At 38.2% G+C, this 25,150-nt stretch overlaps 1 protein-coding gene across 4 annotated transcripts in view; it reads right to left on the bottom strand.

The window, feature by feature from the left end:
• tub (TUB bipartite transcription factor) overlaps positions 1-25,150 on the bottom strand; it is a 95,343-nt gene that overhangs the window by 14,945 nt on the left and 55,248 nt on the right. For 2 of the 4 annotated variants that reach the window (XM_026211836.1, XM_026211837.1), the window contains exons 2-6: positions 23,515-23,566; positions 12,859-13,021; positions 9,851-9,985; positions 5,745-5,921; positions 5,035-5,156 (exon numbers count right to left, since the gene is read on the bottom strand). In XM_026211836.1, coding sequence (XP_026067621.1) covers positions 5,035-5,156; positions 5,745-5,921; positions 9,851-9,985; positions 12,859-13,021; positions 23,515-23,566 — 649 coding nt within the window. The remainder of the gene's footprint in view (positions 1-5,034; positions 5,157-5,744; positions 5,922-9,850; positions 9,986-12,858; positions 13,022-23,514; positions 23,567-25,150) is intronic. The other 2 variants (XM_026211839.1, XM_026211838.1) reach the window with 2 other exon arrangements.

The raw sequence follows: 25,150 nt of genomic DNA, 5'->3' as shown, positions 1-25,150 counted from the left end.
CATCTACATCGACACTCCTTCCGGTGAGTCTACGGTGGTCCACCCACGCACTCGAGCATCACGCCTTGTTGGATTCTGGGGCAGAGGGTAATTTCATGGACTTCCAGTTCGCTAGTAAGCTTAACATTCCTCTCACCTCCCTCAAACACCCCATTGCACCCTTTGCTCTCAATGGACACAGACTACCAGTCATCACTCAGACCACCTTACCTGTTTCCCTCACCACTTCTGGCAATCATACTGAGGAGATATCATTTTACATTACGGACTCTCCTTCATCCCCCATCGTTCTCGGTCACACCTGGCTTCAGAAACACAACCCCAGCATCAATTGGCGCCTTGGATCTGTGGTTAGCTGGAGCGAGGAATGTCATTTGTCTTGTCTTTTGTCTGCTGGTGTTAATGTTTCTGAGTCTGTGTTTCAGGGGGAAGCAGTGGATTTGGCTAGCGTGCCCGCGGAGTACCACGACCTGAAGGAGGTGTTCAGTAAGTCTCGTGCTGATTCTCTTCCTCCTCATCGTCCCTATGACTGTGCGATAGAGTTATTGCCAGGTACTTCTCCGCCTAAGGGCAAGTTATATTCTTTGTCTGTTCCAGAGACGGCGGCCATGGAGAAATATATATCCAGTTCTCTAGCAACGGGGTTTATCCGCCCTTCCTCTTCTCCAGCGGGGGCGGGGTTCTTTTTTGTGGGAAAGAAGGACGGATCCTTGCGACCTTGCATTGACTACCGAGGGCTGAACAACATAACGGTGAAGAATACCTATCCTTTGCCGCTTATGTCTTCAGCTTTTGAGAGGTTGCAGGGAGCGTCCGTTTTCACTAAATTGGACTTACGTAATGCTTATCATTTGGTCCGCATCAGGGAGGGGGATGAGTGGAAGACTGCCTTTAACACCCCTAGAGGCCATTTTGAGTACTGCGTTATGCCGTTCGGGCTAACCAACTCGCCGGCAGTCTTTCAAGCACTCGTTAATGACGTGTTGCGAGACATGGTCGATCTGTTCATATATGTTTACCTGGATGACATATTGATCTTTTCTTCGTCTCTCCAGGAACACGTGCAACACGTACGACGAGTGCTTCTGCGGTTGCTAGAGAATGGATTGTTTGTCAAGGCGGAGAAATGCGTTTTTCATGCACAGTCTGTTTCTTTTCTAGGACACATCATTTCGACTGAGGGTGTTCGCATGGATCCTGAGAAGGTTAAGGCTGTGGTAAATTGGCCATCCCCAGAGTCTCGCAAGGCCCTGCAGAGATTTCTGGGGTTCGCCAATTTTTACCGGCGTTTCATTCGCAATTTCAGCCAACTAGCCGCTCCTCTGACCGCCTTGACCTCCCCTAGTTTGACGTTCAGGTGGTCAGACGCAGCTGAGGCTGCGTTTGCCAAACTGAAAAGCTGCTTTGTTTCAGCTCCCATTCTCGTCACCCCTGATCGCTCACGTCAATTCATAGTGGAGGTCGACGCGTCAGAGGTGGGGGTAGGAGCAGTGTTATCCCAACGCGCATCCTCAGACGGAAAGGTGCATCCGTGCGCGTATTATTCTCACCGTTTATCTCCTGCAGAAGTTAATTATGACATTGGCAATCGAGAGTTGTTGGCAGTCAAACTTGCACTGGAAGAATGGCGTCACTGGCTTGAAGGGTCGGGTGTACCTTTCATTGTATGGACGGACCATAAGAATCTCGAATACATTAGAACCGCCAAAAGACTTAACTCCAGGCAGGCTCGGTGGGCATTGTTTTTCGGTCGTTTCGATTTTACACTTTCTTACCGGCCGGGTTCCAAAAACATCAAACCCGATGCTTTATCCCGTCTTTTTGAGCGTTCCGATCCTACTGCTACTCCCGAGCCCATTTTACCGGGGACCATCATTATCTCCGCGCTCAGGTGGGAGGTCGAATCGAAGGTGTTGACCGCCTTAGAAGGGGTAACGCCCCCGGCTCGTTGCCCACCGAACCGATTGTTTGTGCCGGAGAGGTTACGGTCAGACGTTCTCCAGTGGGGTCATTGTTCCAGTGTTGCTTGTCACCCAGGGGTTAGTAGAACTAGATTTCTGGTCAAGCAACGGTTTTGGTGGCCTGGTATGGCTCGTGACGTCCACGATTTCGTCTTGGCTTGTTCAGTTTGCGCTATTGGTAAGACTTCCAATCGACCTCCAGATGGGTTACTCTTACCGCTGTCTGTCCCTTCAAGACCCTGGTCCCACATTTCGCTAGATTTTATCACCGCCCTCCCGCCCTCTAAAGGCAATACGGTGATTTTAACCGTAGTGGACCGGTTCTCGAAGGCGACTCATTTTATTCCCTTGCCCAAATTACCTTCAGCCAAGGAAACAGCGGTAGCTGTCATTGACCACGTCTTCCGCATACATGGCCTCCCGACAGACGTGGTTTCTGACAGGGGTCCCCAATTTGTGTCCAAATTTTGGCGAGAGTTTTGTAAATTGTTAGGAGCGACTGTTAGTCTTTCTTCCGGGTTCCATCCCCAGAGCAATGGTCAAACCGAACGAGCCAATCAGGATGTCGAGAGGGTTTTGCGATGTTTGGTTTCCAATAATCCTTCGTCCTGGTGTCAGCAACTCTCAGTTGTGGAGTACGCACACAATTCTTTGCCAGTGTCATCTACGGGCATGTCTCCATTTAAGTGTAGTTTAGGGTACCAACCACCTAATTTTGTCAGTACGGAATCCGAGGTTTCGGTCCCCTCCGCACACGCATTAGTCCAGAGGTGTCACCGCACCTGGACCAGAGCTCGCAGAGCTCTGCTCCAGGCTAGGTCGCGCACCAAGGCTAAGGCCGATCGCCACCGGTCGAAGCCTCCCCGTTACGTCGTCGGTCAAAGAGTGTGGCTTTCTACCCAGAATATTCCTATGCGGTCCGTTTCTAACAAACTTGCTCCCAAATTTATTGGCCCGTTTTCTATTACCAAGATTATTAATCCGGTTACCGTGCGTCTTAGCCTTCCTCCGGCGTACAGGAGGATTCCTCCCGTGTTCCACGTCTCCAAAATTAAATCGGTGATTTCTTCCCGTCTTAATCCGCCTGCTCCGGTTCCCCCCCCGCCTCGTCTCGTTAATGGGGAAACCACCTATTTGGTTAATCGTATTCTGGACTCTAGACGGAGGGGACGCGGTTTTCAGTACTTGGTGGATTGGGAAGGTTACGGTCCGGAGGAGAGGAGCTGGGTTCCTGCTCGGGACATATTGGATCACCACCTTATAGATGATTACAATCTACAGGTAAAGCAGGCTGGGAACGTCAGGTGACGTCCTAGGGGAGAGGGTACTGTCACGGTAGGAAATCCAGTGTTTCCTCCGTGTCATGTTTTGTTATTGTTTTTGTACTTACGTTGTCTCCATGTGCTCGTTTAGTTGATTGTCATCACCTGGGTGTTGATTGTCTCGCTCCAGCTGATCGTCATCATACCTCTGCTACTTATACTCACCTCGCTCTCTCTCTGTTGTCAGATCCTCTCTTATGTCTCCATGCACTAGCTGGATTATCGTCTTCCGTGTTTGTGTGCTGGTTTGGATTCGTGTTGTCGTCCGCGTGTCAGTGTTCCGGTCTGTTCCTGGTTCCAACCATTGACCACCTTCACCTGCACCGCTGACTTCACCATCCCGCTCTTCTCACGCCACCGTAGACCTTCCTTGCCATTGCCAACACTCTGGACACTCTTTATCAATAAACTACATCTGATTGCCTGCAATTGCTTCCTCCTCTTTTATCTGTCGTTACAGGAGGGGCTGTCGCAAGGAGCACTAGTTCGGGGAACCAGGTCCGAGTGGGCCAATACAGTGCCACAAGAAAGACCAGCTCCTTGTCCTCCCTGTCCTTGCACAGCATCTGTGCGAGAAGAATCACTGGGGAAGCACATACTTTCCAATTCCCAATTCCCAATCCCAATTCGTCAGTCTATATGACATTGAGAGTGAATGACTGAAAGGAAATGTTAAGTTCTACTTCTGAAGATATTTTAGTGAAAGTAACTCAAAAGTAATATTGGAGCCATGCAACACATTAACAATTCTGAGACACTAATATTGTAAGGTAATGAATTACTTGTAAATAACAGTACCAAGTAATCTATAACAAATTACAGTTTGGAAGTAATTTGCACAACACTGACAGTGACCCTTTTACACCCTCTGTTAGACTGCCTATCACAACTTGAATATTGTACCATTATAACTGCCTTACATATGTTATGATGCTTACATTGCAACCCCATTAAAATAATAATTTTAAAATGTGTATATATATATATATATATGTACAGACATGGAATCATGTCCTGTATATGTGAATTGCAATTTAATTTTACTTCAATTGAATGGATCTTAAAGGATTTAATGCTGTAAAAGTCTAATGTTGTAGGGAAAATTAAATGTTTCTCTGAATTTTACTTTCTTATCTTCAGCTATATTTAAACTTTTTATTTATATATATTAGATATTTTACTATATATTTTTATTTGATACATATTTTGTACAAAATACAAAACACTAATTTCCCCCAACAATTACAAAATACACTAATATTTAATATGTGGCTCATCAAAGCCACATTTATTGATTTATTCAAAAATATGAAAAAAATAAAACTCTGAAATATTATTACAATTGAATAAAACTTGGACCATTTTAAACGTAACCTCTCTGTGATGGTAAAGATGAATTTTCAGCAGCAATTACTCTAGTTTTCTGTGTCACATTATACTTTTGTAAATCTAATATGCTGGTTTGGTGTTTAAGAAACATTTCTTATTATCAACATTGAAATAATTTGCAACACTGTAAAAGTCTTTTCTGTCATCAATTTAATGCATCCTTGCTAAATAACTTCTTGAAAAAAAAAATCTGACACCAAACTTTTGAATGGTATATTAAATACAGTATTTCTCTTCAATCTCCCCATAGCAACGAATAAGTAACAATGGTAACCATGATCTGTTTCCATCCATCCTGTCTGCACCTATAGCCCACACTGTGTAAAAGTGAAATATCAACTTAATTAGAAAAAGTAGTCAACCTTGCTGGACTTTTTGCTGGTGGCAGATCCAGGCCTTGTGTTGCTGTTGAGCTGAGATGAACTAGAGCTGACCATATCATCTTCATCATCGTCTTCATCAAAGTTCATGCTACTGGAGATTCCTTTGAACAAGAAAAATATTAAGGTTCTTATCAAATAGTGTGTCGATAGCAGAACATGAGGAGAACAGCAGCAGGCATAAAGGAAACATAGAGGCATTATGTAGTGCAGATAACACTGCAAATAACTGCACTCTGATGCCAAAAGAGCATACGACAGGAAATTTAGTGTATGCAACAAACTAAGTACATTTGGATAAAAAAAAAAGAAGAAAAAAAATTCTCATTGAATCTTTTAATCTGTTCAACAAATAAGAAGAAAAAGGGATGCACAAGACAAAATGATTATCCACAGTCCAGATTGTCTCAAACCAGCTCAAATAAGTCATGCAGACAGTAAAGACATGATCCAATCCAAATATATCACAGAAGGAGGAGAGAGAGGCAGACACTGAATCTGAATGCTATAGCATGTAAGTAGATTTCAAAGTGTTAGTCACCAGATGATGATACTGTACATGATGTTGTTTTGCATGTTAGGCGATCAGTAATACTGAAGAACAATCTGCAAATCTGAGTGAATGGCTTAATCAGCAAGATCGTAGGGGTCTTTCCATCTGTCTCTCTCTCCGCTCTCGTTTGCTGGTGTACCTTTCTTCAGCATGGTGACCCGTAGGTCCTGTTTGCCCTGTGATTGTGTGCTGCCCACTGCCTCACCCTGGCCCTCTGCCTCGCTCTCCTGGGCAGGTGAGTGGCCCACTGTCAGGATCTGAATCTGGTTGCCCAGCTCTTGACCCTCATCCTGGAAGGCAGCAGGCCCATCAATTCCTGTGGTACCACCACAACACAGTAACACTGTTAACTCCACTATGTCAACCAGCCTGCATCCACGTTGGTATCACAGAATAATGACGTTTCATGGAAATATGGAGACAGACATTCAATGAATGAATGAATCCCTCTGCAGTATAAGACTTGATGGTCCTTTTTGTGACATAAACACTACCGAATATAAATTATGTAGATTTATTTTTAATGTTTTCTAAAGTTTCTTATGTGCTCACCAAGGCTGCATTTATTTGTTTTAAACTTTGTGAAAATATTCTACAATGTAATGTATTCCTGTGGCAGCAAGTCACTTTACTGTATGCAATATATAATCTTCTCAATGAACTTTGCATGTGCTGTTGCTTTTAAGCACCCTTGGGGTTTCAAGAATTTGTTGTTGTCTATTTACAGATCCTCTTTATGTCAGCCTGGGTTTTGTATTTCATCCAATTAGTCACTATCAGCGAAAGAACACGTTGTTCCAGACAAACACAGCTACATGCAACTGTCCAGATTATAGCTACCCTGCATCCATGCATCCAACCAGACCAAATCAAGTCATTAAAGCTATCGAGACCCTTTGTCCCCCTCCAGGGATTCATCTGCTGAACAATGTCAGAGAATTAGCTCTGACTAGATGGTCGAGAGGCATTAGTGCTCGTGATTGCACAAAAATCAGCATTACATTTAAACTATGATTGTCCCTGAAATTAAAGTGACCTGTGCTGGGGCTCCTTAACAAGGTAAGTAATCATCAGAGAAAAAGCCAGAGACATAATATTGATTGATCAAGAATAGTCTCCATAAAATGAGCAAGATGTTTGCATCAGCTTATCCTTTCAAAGCTTTGGGTCCAGATATAACATGTCTGATTTGAAATTCTCATTTGTGAGTCATAAAACAGTTTTTATTGATTATGTCATGTATAAAGCACTCTAACCTGTTTCGTGGGCCACTACACGAGTATAGGGGAGATAATGATTGTTCAGTAGTCGCAGGCTCAGAAGACGACTAGCAGCACCGTAATAAAGTGAAGAAATAGCAGCTTTCAGACATGCAGCAAAAAAATATTTTTTAGGCATATCCATACTTGTTTCCAGCCAAATGTTTTGGTTGTAAAATCACATTTGTAAAACAAAAGAAAGCGGCCGTCAAACTTAGCTTGATAAAGTCAAAACTACACTGAACAAAGTGCATATGTTTTTTTATTAGAATATTTTATACTTGATCCAATGCAAATAATTTACCTTTCTGTACTGTTTTGAGCTAAAGTTAACTGTTTAGTTAACTGAAAGTAAAAGTAAGTTTTGTTGGTGTAATTTAAATTATATGTTTCATGTGTATACTACTGTACATCTTATTTTAATTATTTATCTTTCTCAAAATCTTTCACAGCAGGAAAAACAGACACTTTGGAGAAGGTGTTAAGCTCTGCAAGGATAAGAAAAGACAGCCTTTCTTGGCAGAAAAATAAACTCTTTTTTTCTTTATTTGTTTGTTTCTACAGATTGACAGAGACTTCAAGAGTAAGGTTCACCCACAAATGAATGTTGTTCCAAATCCATAAGACTTTGGTTCATTTTTTAAACACAAATGGAGATTTTTTTTTTTTTTATAAGGAAACCTGATATATTTCTGTCCATCTATTTAAAGTTCAGGTAACCAAAACTTAGAATGACCTAGAATGTTGTGAAGATGAAAGTATTACATATGAATCGAATTGTTTTGTTTGTTTGTGTTGTATATTAAGAGATATTATCACTTTATATGATGCTTTTATACACACATAAACATATTTTACATGGATTCATTTTATGATGCCTTTATGCCTTTTTTGGATCTTCTAAGTTTTGGTTACATGGACTGTCACTGGATGGAAAGAAAGTTTTCAGGTTTCATTATAAAATGTGTTTTGAACATACCCAAAGTCTGATTGTTTTGAACTACAAACGGTAAATTAACATGATTTTCTTGAAAAATTAAGCTACAGATGACGTTTTTCCAGTAAATGTATGTTTTTAAAAAGCACTAAATATCAGGACAATTGTTACAAAATGTATTGAAATCTATAAGGAGTTTATAATTTTTACCTTGCATTCTAATGTATTTTTCAAATGTATCCAAATGTGAGAGATTGACTTTTTTCTTTTCTTTTCTTTAGTTAATGCAAGTTCATCTGAAATATAATATGAGTGTCTTTTTCAATGGCACATGGACGTTAGATTCTTGAAACAATGTTGTATTCTAGAATGTTATGCTTTTATTAAGCCAATACAGATTTAAAGTAGTTTTTCCCTATTAATTGTTGTAAATTATTCCTCAAATTGGAGTAGAAATTATTTCAATGAGTGTTGAAGATTTCACTTGACTCTCAAGAGTGTAAAAAGCTTAAAACAGTAATTCGACAAACATTTAACACCGAGATAAAGTAATCTGATTAACAAGTTAAAGCAACTTTTTGACTTTGATCCAACAAACAAAAAATAATAATTCAGTGTTCCAAAAAAACTTTTTTTATTATTAATGTAAGCTAGTTTATATCCATGTCAGCTACTCCACAAAAAGTCATACCTTCAGCAAACGAAAAGCAAGAAATTAATGTTTTCCCTTGTGTGAATCATTATGGTGCTGACGTTGAGCTAAAAGCATCATACTTCCACATCTGATGGATGGAGCCCATACGTCTATTTGTCTACTTCATGAATGTTTGTGTCTTGTATCGATGAAGGCTGCAGTAGTTCAACTCAGCGCTGCTCTTGGCAGGCAGACAGCAGCTGCTCCTAAGCAGTATTAAGAGGAGATTTCGCTATTCCTTGAGAAAAGATTGGCAGTAGAACAGCGGTTTGGTTCCTCTCCAGGGGCACGTTCATTAATGCCCTGTGCCACACTGTCATTGACAGAGAAAGAGGTGAAAATCCTCAACGCTCTCACAGGGAGATGGATTTAGATGAGTGGAAATTAAATACAAAAACACAGTATGGAGAACATGAAGGCATGGAAAGATTGAATATAGCTGTGGTAGTTTAAGCAAGCACACTACAGGAGAGATGGAAAATTACAGTAGCTGCTGTTTGACTTAAATTATATGCTTTTTATTGATTTACTTTTATCCACTTAGAATGCAAATTAACTTTGTTTTAAAGCTGTAGGACTCTTTCTTCTGCTGAACACAAAAGAACATACAGATTTTCAACATCATTTCTTTTTTGTGTTTTACAGAAGCCTTACAGGTATGGAATGACATCAGGGTAAGTAAATGATGACAACCTTTTTTAGTTTTGGGTAAACTATGTTTTTAAGGCATTAAGCAATGCTAAAAAATAATAAAAATGCTAACGGATATTGTTGTCTTGCATGGTAAGACACGTTTACTTTATGTGCATGGCAACAAGGCAGTTTTGAAATCAATGTAAAAACCATGAAAAAATTACACAACCATTTAAATGTTTTGAAAGAAGTCTATTATGCTCAACAAGGCTGGATTTATTTGATCAAAAATTTTGAAAAATTTTACAATTTAAAATAATACTTACTACTAATGCTGTTTAAAAAAATTTGGAATCCATAAAACCATATTTTTTGTCAGGTTTTTTTTTATGAACAAAGTTCCAAAGAACAGTATTTATTTGATATCTGATATATATTTGTGTGTGTGTGTGTGTACCATGGTTAAATAAATCAATCAATCTTACTGATCCTAAACTTTTGAACAGTAGTGTACATTCACACAGGAACAAATCTTTTTGCATGCTGAAGTGACATATGTGAACATCCTCAATCTTTTCTTCTGTACAGCGCAGGAAATGCTGATCATGACACAAACGGAATCACTGGATGACACAAATGTCCTTTACGCACACAGATACACTCACACACACAGATTTTCGTGCACATGCTGGGCCTGATGGTTAACAGGTTGCTCAGCTGACCTTTGTGCTTTCCTTTTTTCTCCTTCTTGGCGCTGCCAGTCTGAGGAGTGGAGGTAGGCGGCTTGGTTTTTTTAGCCGAGCGAGGGGCCTGAACCTCTGCTACGGCTTTAACTTCTTCCTGTTCTGCTTCTTGTACTAAACAAGTGCGGGATGAGCCAGCAGGAGCAGAGAATATAGTGTAAGAGAATACAAAAACAAAAACAAGAGGAAAATAAAGAAAAGGGTTAAAGTGAATGAAGAGAAGAACAAGAGTTAGCAAAGAGACAAAGCAGAAACAAAGCTTGTGTTTTTAGCATACACACAGACGACGGCTACAAGCACACACACACACACACAAATAAATATCCCACTGCTCCCTGGATCCAATTTTAATTACCTTTATTCAGTGGCTGTCAGAACAACTGTGAAATCAAAAAAAAAAACAATTTCTTCTCACAGTCTGCTTTTTTTAAACTGTCCTTCAAGGCCTTGACTGCTGTGCTTTCTTAAACAACAGTTCTGTGAGGATTCATCTGTCTATACACTCATGAAAGTGCCTATAACTGTCAGTTTGACACTTGTCGATAGCTACAGTACGTCACTAACACTAAAAGACATAAAGAGACGAGCCTGTCAGAATGAGAGAAAGGTGATCAATGGTTTAGTTATGGAAAGAAACCACAGAGACACTGACTTGCTTTTTGAAAAGAGAGAGTGATGGAGAGTTAAACAATGGAGTTACAATGCTCTCTTTAGGCTCTGTGTCTGTCTCAATTCTGGGTTAAGACGCAATACTACAATGAAAATTCGCAAACATTGATGTTGTCATTTCAATTATAGGGCCTAATTATCGAATTAGAATTTACAATTAAAACACTGCCAAAACTTATGGAAGGCAGTTTTTTCCAAGATTATAGACATAAAATGTGAGACAGTTGATCAAAAATACAAAATGATTATTATATCATTAAATTAAAATGATCCATACAAATGATCAAACCTGATAATTACAAAAAGGGTCTGTTATTTAGCTTTCCTGGAACTGAATATAACAAATTTATGACATTTTAATCAATGTAATTATAATTTCAGTCTATATATATATATATATATATATATATATATATATATATATATATATATATATATATATATATATATATATATATAGACTGAAATTATAATTACATTGATATATATACACACACACACACATGTTTGTTTTTGTGAAAAGTGGGGACATCCCATAGGCGTAATGGTTTTTATAATGTAGAAACTGTATTTTTTATTGCCTTTCACCAACCCTACCCCTAACCCTAACCCTCACAGGAAACATTGTGAATTTTTACTTTCTCAAAAAAACTCATTCTGTATGATTTATAAGCGTTTTGAAAAATGGGGACATGGGTTATGTCCTCATAAGTCACCCTCTCCTTGTAATACCTGTGTCATACCCATGTCATTATACAGAGTTGTGTCCTGATATGTCACAAAAACATGCCCACACACACACACACACACACACACACACAATTTCATCTCATTCAATTATAATTTTATGCAATAACATCTAGTGCATTTATGCACCTTTGTGCAGCTATGTAAATATTCTGTGCAAATGTACCTTGAGATACACTATATATGCCAAACATATAATCCACTAGGGTTGACAAATGCAAACGTACAAAGAAGGAAATAACATGCATGGCATAATCAACTACAGTTACAATTCACTGCAGCTCATGCTGGATGAGAGCCAAAAGGTGCTCTCTTGTTGATGAGACAGCACAACACTAAGGGAAACAGGGTAAATTATTCATAATACTGTATACCGCTAGTATCAACAGACATTCCTCTCTTTCATAACACAACACAAGCCTGTGAGGAAAATAACAGTCCCAAAGCACCTGTGTCAGATCATCAGCATCAACTGAATGATGATTTATGAGAATGTTCTGGTTCCAGTACCAGTTAAACTTTATTGACAGTATTTGTGGCATTGTGAAAACTGAAAAAATTTAAGATGTCCCTCAGTTTGTAAATAACTAAGGACAAACTCTAATTTATCTTTAGATGTAGGATCAGGAATTTGACTCTAAATTTCTGAGTCAGAACTTCGCCAAAGGCATCAGTAAGCAATGGCATAATAAGCATTCAACGACTGCTTACAGCAAAGCTGTGCTGTTACTGTTAAGACTAAAACTATTAAAAAATGGTTTTCAGTAATTTAAATAAAGCTGAAATAAAAGCCTTGACAACTAACTGAAATAACAAGGTTTAAGCTGTATTCCATCAAGTATTAAACTTACAAAAACTGAAATAATTCAAGCTAAACAAAAATATACTTCAATATATAAACTAAAACCGATCATATAAAATATTAGAATTAAAAGCTTATTCAAAGTATTAATAAACTCCGCAATAGTATTATATAAACAATACTAAAATAAGATGGAAAGGGCTTTAAAGGGGCTCTAAACTAACAAGGTACATGAGAAGTCATTAAACACTATAATGTAGATCTATAACACACTTCTATTTCATTGTCTCCAGCTTAACCATAATGCCAAACAGAAACATTGCATGACAATGCACCACAAACAGCTAAAAATAAATGTTAGCTCACAAATAAAAAGGCTTCTCATAGCTCAGAGGAAAGACCCCTGACACTAGCAAATGTTTTAATATAGATGATTGAGGTCTGCATTGACATTGTAGGAAGGGTTTATCTAACACTGAGCAGTCTGGGACAGAGATCAATAGAGTAACTCAAGCCAGTACCGCTGGCACTGTGAAGAATGGCAGTATTGTTTGCCGAACAATCATTTCAAACATGCATTTCCATTTTCAATCACCAGTCTTTGTGAGCCTCTCTGTTTGAGCAGCCTGGGTCGATATTGGCATGTCAGCATAATGACTGCTTGGAATAACGTCTCATGCCCTCGACAGTGAACGTGACCTTAGAGTCTCTGTGGCATTATGGTTATTTGATATATTAGGAGAGAGTGGCTTTGAACTGTATTCTGTACCGTGGTAGATGATGCTGCTGTTGCCGCTGAGGTAGCTCTCCACAAGGGGAGCCTGTTCCTCCGACTGCCGGGTCCGCCGCACTCGAGAGCGCCCATCCAGATTAGACTGCACCATCAGGGGCTCCTGACGTTTCTTTTTCTGCTTCTGTTCCAGTAAAGCTCGCTACAAACACACATTAACAGATACATGCATGTGATCTTTAGTGTGCAGCAAGTGTACATTACAGTGCAGTATTTCAAAGCAGATTTGAGATTTATAGTACTTTTATAATGGTTCTCTATGAAATATACAATTAAACAACAATAATGTTCCATAACTGAAGAGAATATCAATCAATGACTACACAAAATGTCATCCGTTTTTTCTTTATGAATACAAATGTCAGACATGAAAGAAATACTTAAATAAAATATTGGAACAAATAGCTAGAACAAAATATATTTATTTCTGAGAGAAATGCCTCTAGTAGTTATGTGATTTTAAATCACATCTTGCAACAACAACAAAAAACTATCCACAAGGCATAACAAAAAGCTGCCAACAAAAAAACTGCTACTGCAGTATTACAGCTACTGTTTTCATTACTGAATGTTCTTCATTGTACATGGCACTGCTTCTGTATTTCTGTGCATCTGCCACAGCTTATTTTAATCTTCTGAAGAGTTTATTTGCAAAAAACATGAAGGACAAGAGATGAGGACAAGATGCACTGCATGTTTTAACCTGTGCATTTTACCTTTGTAATGTTTCTATATAGTAATACAAATCTTTCAATATCAAAAACTTAACCACAGAAAGATACTGCTGTGCATGGATGTGAAAAGCATCTGCAGCATGTTCTGAAAACCTAAACAACTAATAAGCTGAATAAATCTTACTAATAATCATACTGAATGCTTGAGTAATTAATTTGATATAATATCACTCCTTATGTAAATCACAATATTCTGTATTATAGTAATTCATTTGAATATCCATTATATACAAAATAAAAGAAGGATTAGTTGCATGCATATGAAATAAAAATGTGTACCACACACGTCTTTAAAGCTGATCAAAAGTGACAGTAAAGACCATTATAATGAGACAAAAGATTTAAAAATGGTATGGAAATTTCTACTCAACACTGAATATTATGTAACTGGTTTTTAACACAGATAATAATAGGAAAATTTACTTAAAGAGATACTCCACCCCAAAATGAACATTTTGTCATTAATCACGTACCCCCATGTCATTCCAAACCCGTAAAAGCTTTGTTTGGCTTCGGAACACAACTTAAGATATTTTGATGAAAACCAGGAGGCTTGCGACTGTCCCATAGACTGCCAAGTAAAATACACTGTCAAGGTCCAGAAAAGTATGAAAAGCATCGTCAGAATAGTCCATCTCCCATCAGCGCAGTGCTGCATGATTAATCGAATGCGATTGTCATGTGCATTTTGTTAGTAAAGCCGGTTCTGTAATCAGCAGTAAATCTGCATAGTAAACTGCATTATAAATATACTTTATTTTAATATGAAATAATAAGAAGAAGAAGAATAAGAACTCCGATAAACCATATATTATCGTAGTCGTGTGTTTATTAGTCACGCTGAATCAATGAAAGCAGTTAAATCTTCTGTTTATTCAGCTGTAGCGATATGCATTTCCTGGGTTTCTTCTTCGGGACATATTTGTATTTTCAGCCCTCTGGCCTTCGGATAGCTATTTACTGCTGATCAAAAAACGGGCTTCTCTGAAACATATGCATGACAAATCACAGCTTCTGTCGAATCACGATTTCTATTCCATTTCAATTAATCGTGCAGCCCTACATCAGTGGTTCAACCGTAACATTACGTAACCGTAACAAGATAACAAAAATAAAAGGTCTCATTCATGAAACATTCATAAATATACAAGTAAATATGTGAATGATTTGCACGTAAAGAGACCTTCCCGAAAACTCTTCTCCTGATTCACAAATAATTTGTAAATTTCAGAGGTGATAGTGAAATGTGTGTGTGTGTTAATGAATTCCAATCAGTCGTAAATCGGATGCGCATGCACGCTCATTCTCAATTTCCATAAATCCCGCCCATTAAATCTGACTGACAACTATATATGGGCATCATATTATGACACCAACTGAAGGATTTCACCAAGAAGTGGTCGGGGTAGCCTGAAAAGACTAATTAACAAGTCATCATTCTCGGCAATTAAGTCTGCGCAGTCTCTGAAAATATTCCTTTTGCGCAGCATTCTATCTACCAAATCTAGCAAAAGCATTATATCAGCAATTGTAAATGTTTCTTGTTTTCCCTGATTTTGGCCATTTTATAGGAAAGAATTTCCGTAACAATTACGGGGCTATTAGTTTGCCCAGCCCTATTGAAAGCAATTTATTATTTGATTAAAGTGTTCCTTTGCAGATACTATTACTAGCTCTCATAATAAAAGTAAAAAGAAAAACCATATGTAATTGTTATATATTTTTTCAAAATGATTTAAATCTGTACCCGATTAAGGTGAATTAAAATGCAGCCTTATTAATTAGCAAAACGTTCGGATGTTAAACACTATTTACGCGTGGCTGGGAGAAGGTGTTGATTTCTTTCATACCAACTAACATTTGGATAATATGAACATTTGAACGAATATGAAAATTTATGGTAGAACCACTTTACACACGATTTACACAAAAATTCGTTCTGCTCGTGTTTCATGAATGAGACCCAATGACTTTATTCTACTCGTCTTCTCTGTCTCTCCCAACATCACCATAGCGGATGTTGCGTACACTTTTCTGTGTCAGCAGCACTACAAGGATTCTATGTGTATTTACGCACTGATTTAAAAAGGAAACAGCACATTCTTTTGGCACTGCTGACAATCACATTCAGCAGAGAGTAAAAAACACAGTTCACTCCAGTCTATGGGACATTCACAAGCCTCCCGGTTTTCATCTGAAATAGCTTAAATTGTCTTCTGAAGACAAAGCTTTTACGTGATTAATGACAAAATGTTCATATTGGGGAGGAGTATCCCTTTAAGGAATCAAATCATATAGAAATTTCTGCAGCTTTGCCATCACAGGAATAAATTGCATTTTAAAATATATATTCAAATATTAAAAGTTACTTCAAATTGTAATAATATTTCACAATATTACTGTTCAAGTAAATGAAACCTCAGAGAACATAAGAGACATAATGTTACAAAAACATTAACATATCTAAGTAGGGCAACTAAATACGTGATCTTTCTCAACCCCTCAGCTCCATAACTCACAACATTTCCATTCTATAATTTTCCCTTGAGAAATCTCTGACGAGCTCTAACTGACCCCAAGTAGACTGACAAGTCACTCTAAAACATTTACTCTAATGAAGACTTTCAATTCTTTAAGCACTGGTTCTCCTCTCCATCAATGAATGAGGTTCATCAAAGTCAGAAGATGACGACGAGCACTAAAATGATGTTTAAACCTTGAAAACTTTTGAGCTTCAACAACAATGGAATAGAGCCACATAAAGAACCACTTGGAGTGCACAGACTGTGTTGCCTCTTCATAAAACTTTCAGCGTCCTAGAGCTAAAACCAGCCTTTACAACACGCCTTCCCTTCACACACGACTGCATGTGCATCCCAGCATAGGTTTCCCCACACAACATTCCTCTTTCGCACCAACCTGACGTTATGTACAGCAATAGCCAAAAGTTCTGGGGAGATCCCTGTGCTGGAGTCTATCAAACATTAAAGGAATCCTTGCGCGTGTAGTGGGCTTGAGACCAGCTCTGTCCAGTCAGGCAGAAAAACACCCTCCCCTGTGCTAGCTGGTGGGTGAGCAAATGGAAAATCCTTAAGTCAAAAGGAACCTATTATCACGCATTATGCAAGCAGAAACACACCATTAGCTGCTATAAAAATACATGTATTAAGCCTTTTCTTAATTTCCATTAGGGCTGTGTCAACAATATTGAAATATCGATTTTTTGATGAACCAATATACATTTTCTAAATTCCAAAAACTTTTTGTCTGTTTTGTTGTCTGTGAATGCATAAAAAAAAACTGTGTCCACCATCCAATTATCACAAAAAACTACTTTTGAAAAGGAAACAAAGTCACAGCTTTCACATTATGTTAATTTGATGACAAACTACAATGAAATTGTAGTGAAATTGAAACTTCAGGAAACCTATTCCATGTCTATTGCTCATTAATGAAATAGAAAAAATACACTAAATAAGAAATAACTAATAATAAATAACTAGTTTGATCAATAAAAACACTGAATGCATTAAACATTCTTTCGATTTTTACTTGTTAGTAATGTCTGATTTATTGTTTAGTGAAAAAATTCAGTGTAGAAACATTTCACTCAGAAATTGGAAGCAATATTAAGTTTGAATTAATTAGTGTTATTTGCAACTTTGAAAAAAATAATTCTTAGCTAAAACTCATGAAAATGAGCTTAAATGTACATTGTAGAATGTTGAAACAATTATATAATTGAAAAAGTTTATATAAAACTGGACTATATGCAATTTAAATGACTCATTTTATTGGAGTGCTTTAACTAAAAATAAATAGCATCTTTCCCTTTAACATTATAGTAATACACAGCAATGAGAAAGATTTTTTTTCATTAAGAAAAACGGATATGCACTGTACCTGATAATTGCAAACAAATCAAAACCACATCGCAATCTATGTCAATACACAGTCCTTTTCATAATATCACAGAGATATCATTAAAACAAAAGAGTTCAAATCCTTTGATTTGACACACCCTGCAATTTGGTTTGGCTCTAAAATTGTTCATTTTTACAGAGACAATGAATTCATGCGTTTTTAATAATGCTTGATGTTCCTACACAATTTCATCTCCCTCAGGGGTTTCTATTCAAAGCTTGTTCTATTGGCGGTACCTTGTTCCTTGGGGAAACATGCCTTTGTGCAGTGCACACAGATCTCCATTTTGATGTTCTAATAAAAGTTGTTTATCTGCGAACACATTGCCTAAACACGTCGCCGTCTGTGCTCGCCTCTGTTCTCAGAGCTAATGCTAAACAGCTCTGCCAAATAAGCCATAACATTTTCAGTATCATCGAAACAGATCGTTCGGAACACGCACTCATGCAGCACCTTAAAATTCAATGAAATGCAGTGGTCAAAGACATCTGAGGCCACGTAGAGCACAAAGACGATGGCTAAGGTGATGCTCAACAATTTCAGACTCAGCTCCTCCAAAGTTATTATGCAGACATAATAAACATGGTAATTTGGTCTCATGGTCTTTTGAAGAGTGTGGGAGGTACATTAAAGAGCAGCCGAGCACTGTGAGTTAAACCTATTGGCTTGAGTCAAGATTTGGAGCAAATTATGCTTGTCTCCCTATCCAGCTGTAGGAACCACTGGTGTTTACAGCACAACAGCATGCAAAGCACCCTCGAGGAGATATCCACCAAACCCCCTCAATGCAGAGGCGAGGAAGGTTGAGGCTTGCGTTCCTAATGTTTGCAGTTCATTAAAAAATCCTATCTCCCATCTACAGCCCACCTCTAGACATTATGGACAGTTAAAGAGAGGAAGGTCTTTGACAGACAACATTTTCTGAGATGTCAGTTTTCTCAAAAAATAAATAAATAAAAAGCTTCAATGGTGAAACAGATGCTCTTTCTATCTCCTCTAACACCCTAAATCTGTCCCAGCTCTGTAGTTCTGATACTTTGAGAATGCGTCACTGAATCTTTTTATATCAGTCTGAAAATTGAGAATTAACCAATCAAATCTGTAAGAATAACCCTGACACCTTGATCTCGATACTGCTGGTTACAAGTATTTCAGTGGATGTCACAAGTTTTCAAGATTGATTTAGAATAATGTTAAATTATTTTTGCCATTTTTGCCTTATGATAGTACCGATCAGAACTGACAGGAAGCAAAGTGGGAGAGAGATAGGGGTGGGATCGAGAAAGGTCCTCGTGTCGGGATTCAAACTCAGGACACCTGTAGCACAAAGGGGCTGCCTGAAAGGCTATCTACCCTCACTTTAAAAAAAAAAAAAAAAAAAAAAAATGTAAACACTGGAAAATGACAGTAAATGTTTCTTTAGAACCAAATCAGCATATTATATTTTTTTCTAAAGGATCACATGACACGGAAGACTGGCATAATGGAGTTATTTTAAATTGCAAACAATATTTCACAATATTACTTTACTTTTAAAAATTATAAAAGAAACATCTTTCAAAACATTAAAAAAATCATACTCACCCAAAACGTATGAAAGTTAGTGTATGTAGTAAGAATAAAAAAATATTATTGCAGTATTGTTGCAGTGTTTGTTTTGTTGCTAGGCTTTCTTCTACTGTATGTTGTAATGGACTATTTTTCTTATTATTCAAACTAATACAGATATTACAGTACTTTCAACTTTAATAAAAATGTTATGTCCAAGTATTTATTTATTTTGCTTAATATCTGTAAAGCTGTATAATAATGAGCAGGATCATGTACAAACAGCCAGTCATTACTGCAAAATAAATCCCTTAATGGGGTTGCACAATAACTCTGGTCAGCGTTTACAACTCTCTGTACATGATGCTTTATTATGTTCATCATGCCTTTTCTCACATTTTGTCAAAAAAAAAAAAATAATAATCTAAAGATATTAGTGAAAAATTACATGCTTGTAGCAAAGAATAACTACCTCGCAGATTAACTAACATGGACTGCCCAAAACTTTGTGAGGGTGTCCAAGGAACCCATCTGTTGTTCTTAGTGTCTACTGCACAATGCACAAATAACAAAGCATTATCAGCATATCCAGTGCAAACCACAAGACTAACAAAGGCCACAGAGGAACTAGTCTGGCTAACTGAAACAACCAATCTTAGCATACGTTTTCAAAGCTACAGTATCTGGGGCAAGTCTATGGAAGCAGATTAGACTAATTCACGTAAAAAAGGCACAATGCACACATGGGTATCCCAATTCACATTCATGAAACCCAATTCATGTGCACAAAAAAAAAAAATATACAGGTGCATCTCAATGAATTAGAATGTTCAAATTAGAATAGAAAAATTCATTTGTTTCAGTAATTCAACTCAAATTGTGAAACTTGTGTATTAAATAAATTCAATGCACAAAGACTGAAGTAGTTTAATTCTTTGGTTCTTTTAATTATAATAATAATTTTGGCTCACAACAACAAAAACCCACCAATTATAATACTTAAGTATTCTATATATATATATATATATATATATATATATATATATATATATATATATATATATATATATATATATATATATATATATATATATATATATATTCCATAATGGATACAAACAATACTGTCCCTGAAATGTAGAACGTAAACAAAGGAATTACCATCCATATTACAACATTATTGATTCACTGGACTAAAAGTGCTCTATGGGATGTCTTCAGTGGACCCTTACCTTTCTAACTAAACTGGGATTTACAGCTATGGATCTATTTATGACTCGTTAAAGGAAAACTCCACTATTTTTGAAAATAGGCTGATTTTCCAACTCCTGTAGAGTTAAACAGTTGTGTTTGACCTTTTTTTAATCTATTCAGCCAATCTCCGGGTCTGGCGGTAGCACTTTTAGCTTAGCTTAGCATAGATCATTGAATCTGATTAGACCATTAGCATCTCACTCAAAAAAGTTGTGATTTTATAGGATGATATGTCTAGGAACTATACTCTCATTCAAGCGTAATAATTTCAGTGATATTATGCAGCGCCTGAAAATAGACCCCAGCTAGTTTGTGTAGCTGCAGCAATAGCAGAGTTGCTGGGGACCATTTTCAGGTGCTGTGTAATATCACTGCACCTGCTGCACCCATGGTACGGCAGCAAAGTTCCTTGATTATTACACCAGAATTAGAGTATAGTTCCTAGCCATACCAGCCTAGAAAACTGTTCAGTCATACAGTTTCTGCTTGATGTCGACAGAAACAATTTTTTTTCAAACTCTGTGCATGCCAAAGGGCTGTGGGATGTCGGTCTGTTCCACATGGCTTCACCATCAACGACCCCCACTGCTGCCTCACGCCCACAATGGAGGCGCCACAATTGGGGTGAGAGGAAGCGGAAAAAGGGTAAGCACGGCTAACCCACCATCGTACTGGCTAACGTATGCTCTTTGGACAATAAACTGGACTAAATCCGATTACTATGCTCAACTCAGAGGACTGTAAGAGACTGCTGTGTTTTTATGTTCACGGAAACATGGCTCAGCAAAAGCATTCCAGACTGCGCTATTCAGCCCGATCAGCTGACATGCTATCAAGTGGACAGAGTCCTCGTTGCGAGAGGTAATTAACGTGGTGGCGGGCTTTGTGTTTACATCAATGTGTGGTGCCGCGATGTGTGGCGTGATCTGCAAACACTGAATTTATGATTATTAAGTGCCGGCCATTCTATCTACTGAGGGAATATTCAGCCATACTGCTCGTGGCTGTATACATCTCTCCCTGCTCCAACAACAACAACAGGAATGAGGCACTAAATGAACTGTACCAGCACATCAGTGAGCAGCAGACAGCCCACCCTGATCCTTTTCTCATCTTAGCTGGGGATTTCAACCATGCAGACTTAAGGAGTGTGTTTCCAAAAATACACCAACACATGAACTTTTCCAACACGAGATAAAAACACTTTGGACTTTGTTTACACCACACAGAGAGGAGCTTACAAAACCCTCCCCAACCTTGGTGCCTCAGACCACATCACTGTCATGCAAATGCCTGCACACAGGCCGCTTGTTAAAATCGGCAAACCAGTTCACAAACAAATACAAGGGTTGCCAGAAGGGTCATCAGGGACTGTTTTGGCACCACTGACTTCAATATGTTTAAGCAGGCTGCCACATAAAATAACACCACAGACCTCCAAGAGTACTCCGAAACTGTCACTGCCAACATCAACAAGTGTAGTGATGATGTAACAGTCACAAAGACCATCAATGTCAGGGTCAACCAGAAGCTGTGGATGACAGGGGAGGTCTACAGACTCCTGAAGACGTGTAACACTGCTGTTCGGAGATGAGGTGGGCCTGAAGACAGCTAGAGCCAACCTATCCTGCGGCATCAGAGAGGCTAAGAGACAGTACTCCAGGAGGATAGCCCATCAATTCAGCGACTGCAGAGACACTTGTATCCTGTGGCAGGGGATAAGTCAAGTCAAGTCTGCTTTATTGTGAATTCTTCCACATGTACATTACATACATACAGAGAATTGAAATGGCGTTACTCTCAGACCCTTTATGTGTACTGCTTAAATTTAGCAAATACATTCTTTATAAGCTTTCCATTGAAAAACAGTGATCTATTGTTGGTGCTTCAGGCTTAGATCTTTAGGATGATATATAGTTTGTCAAGATTAATTTGGTCCCTTTTCATTTAATCCATTCATAAACATTGACACATGCAGACAAAGAGCAATCCATGCACTGGCGTCCAGGTACAGGTTAACATGTTAAATAAACATAAAACTCTATCAATATTAAATCATAACACAATAAACAGAACAGAACTAAATACAAGCCGCTGACTTACACTGGTCACGTTAACAAGTGTGTCTAAATGACCGATTTTACATGCAATGATAAAACAAAACACCTTTACAAGGCTAGTTAACTGAAATGAAACGGCCAACTGCACAAACCTCTACTCTGCTGAACTTGAACTGTGGTCTCACGCAGATGATAAAACATCCAGGTAAGCATGCCCACAGGGGGTTATGATTGGTCGATCAACACGCTCAAATCTGATATGCTAAAGAGTACAAGTGTCTCGCGTGGAAGGAGTTCACTGGCCGGGAAAGTCTCAGTGAAAGTGAAAGTGACGTGACATACAGCCAAGTATGGTGACCCATACTCAGAATTTGTGCTCTGCATTTAACCCATCCAAAATTGCACACACACCGTGAACCCACACCCGGAGCAGTGGGCAGCCATTTTTGCTGTGATGCCCGCAGAGCATTTGGGGGTTCAATGCCTTGCTCAAGGGCACCTCAATCATGGTATTGCAGGCTTGAGATTCCTACCCACAACCTTAGAGTTAGGAGTTAAATGCTCTAACCACTAGGCCACGACTTCCCCAAAATACACACACAAATCCAAGGCGATTCACAGTCCATGAACTTGTGAATTTTAAACATTCAAAAATGTTGTACACAGTTATACATCTGTCATTTGTGTTTTGCATTTCTGAAACATACTTTATGAACATTTATTTTTATTTTGTGCACATGAATTGGTTTTTATGAAAAAAAAAAAAAAATTCATGCACGTGAATTGGGTTTCATGCATGTGAATTGGGATACACGTGTGCATCGCGTTTTTTGCCTGTATTATTGAGTCTAATCTGTTTCCATACAGTTCTTTTGAAGTAACAGCTCATAACGTAAGGCAAAGGGACTGCTGGCATATGAAATCTTAGCAAAGACATTTTCTTTAAACTATCTTGAGAATATGTTTCGGTGATGCGACTCCTCAATGAATGGTTTCTCTCTCATTGTTCTGTTTCTGCCTGTTTTTTCTTTTGTTCATTCTATTTGATTTATCCCATTTCCTTTGAGCAGAACCATCTGTACACAGTGCTGAAACGAAACCAAAGAAAGACTCACCTGTCTATCCAGCTTCTGTTGTCGCAGGTTCGTGCCCTCATCATCCAAGGTGCTGCAGGAGGACAAAACAAGATTAATGGGGAAACCTCACAAAAAACATGCGCAACAGGCGTTGCTCTCTATTTACTGGTCACTAAATCTAAAATATGAGCAAAACTGTATATAAATAGTGCATATATGCATCAGACAGTGCTGCTGTGTTGATCATGTCTATGACTCATTGTGCTCTTTCAGGTCCTGTGAGGGGGGAGGTCTTTGGTAAAGTCTTTGTGCTCTGCCTGTCCCTCCTCTCGTTCCCTTTAATCAGCTATGACACATTCACTAAAGACCTCCTTATGCATTTCTGCCACCTGTTTTTGTGGAGCCGAAAGCTGTGTTAATTAAATGGCAATAGAGGGCTTCCTCTGTGGCTGGTGGGTCATGCGGAGAGAAGAAAAGTGACAGATCAAGGGTGGTGTGGAAAAGGATTTGTGCTCTGTAATCTGTAAAGCACAAACTTTAACATCTGATAGGAACACATTTTACAATCAATCAGAGTATTGAGATTACAAACAGTTACAAACACCATAAAGAAATCAAGAATGCTTCCATCCATGTTGATTTGGCTAATCTCTGGATGTTATCAGACAAACAAAGAAAACGTTAATTTTATAATTGTATTTTTTTTTTTTTACAGCAGTTTAGGTTCACAACACCACAGGCATTCACTGATTTCCTTGAAGACATTATGAAACACAAACAAATATAATCAGATGCTTGCATTTTCATAAATATTTAGACAAATGGATAAAATGTCATACAGAGCAATAGATAATGATAGAATGAATGATAGAATGATAAATAGAACTAGAACAAAAAATATAGATGGGTTTTGACAGAATGTTCATATACATTGTTTGTGTATATTAGGGGTGTGCCCTAAGCCGAATACCTTATTCGGAAAGGCACGAATAATGGCTTCAAAAATAATAACGGATAACGAATAATTCTGCCGAATATTTGGCTGAGGCTGCAGCACAGTCTGGTGTTTACTAGATTTACAGATGAGCCAGGGGATCAGCACAATATTTTACACAAACCTCCGAATTCACTCAATGAGTGTGAAGTGAATGAACGTAAACTTTATGAATGAAAAGAGCGCAAATCAAATACCACATTGCTGTTGCCACACTATACATCACTCAGAAATCAGAGCTTGGCAAGAGTAGGGCTGATATTATCTAAAATATTACATCATACACGTTCTACTATTTGTTCTACTATTTAAACCTATGGTATGATGTATGGTATGATACACGAATAAGCACAATGTGATTGCCAATCAAACAGCCGCGTTGCCGTCTCTGCGCGTCTCCATCTCTCAAAAACCAAACGAGCTCTCTGTCAAGAGTATAGGCTAATAATCAACTTAAATACAGATACATTACAGATACAGATACACAGAAATAGTTCTCCACACTCTGTTCTCTTTATTTTCCCCATAGTTTTTCCAGACCTGCAAATTACTTAAGTAAAATACTTTTTAAACTCAGCAGGAACCGGTGAGCCAAAAGAATTCATGTTGTTTTAAATAATACTCTAAAATTACAATGCAGTAACAAGCATGCAAAGTAGCTAAATGAGTTTATGAATGAAA

The sequence above is a fragment of the Carassius auratus genome, chromosome 30, assembly GCF_003368295.1.
Source record: "Carassius auratus strain Wakin chromosome 30, ASM336829v1, whole genome shotgun sequence".
Taxonomy (NCBI): domain Eukaryota; kingdom Metazoa; phylum Chordata; class Actinopteri; order Cypriniformes; family Cyprinidae; genus Carassius; species Carassius auratus.
This window is presented reverse-complemented; position numbering and strand designations above follow the sequence as displayed.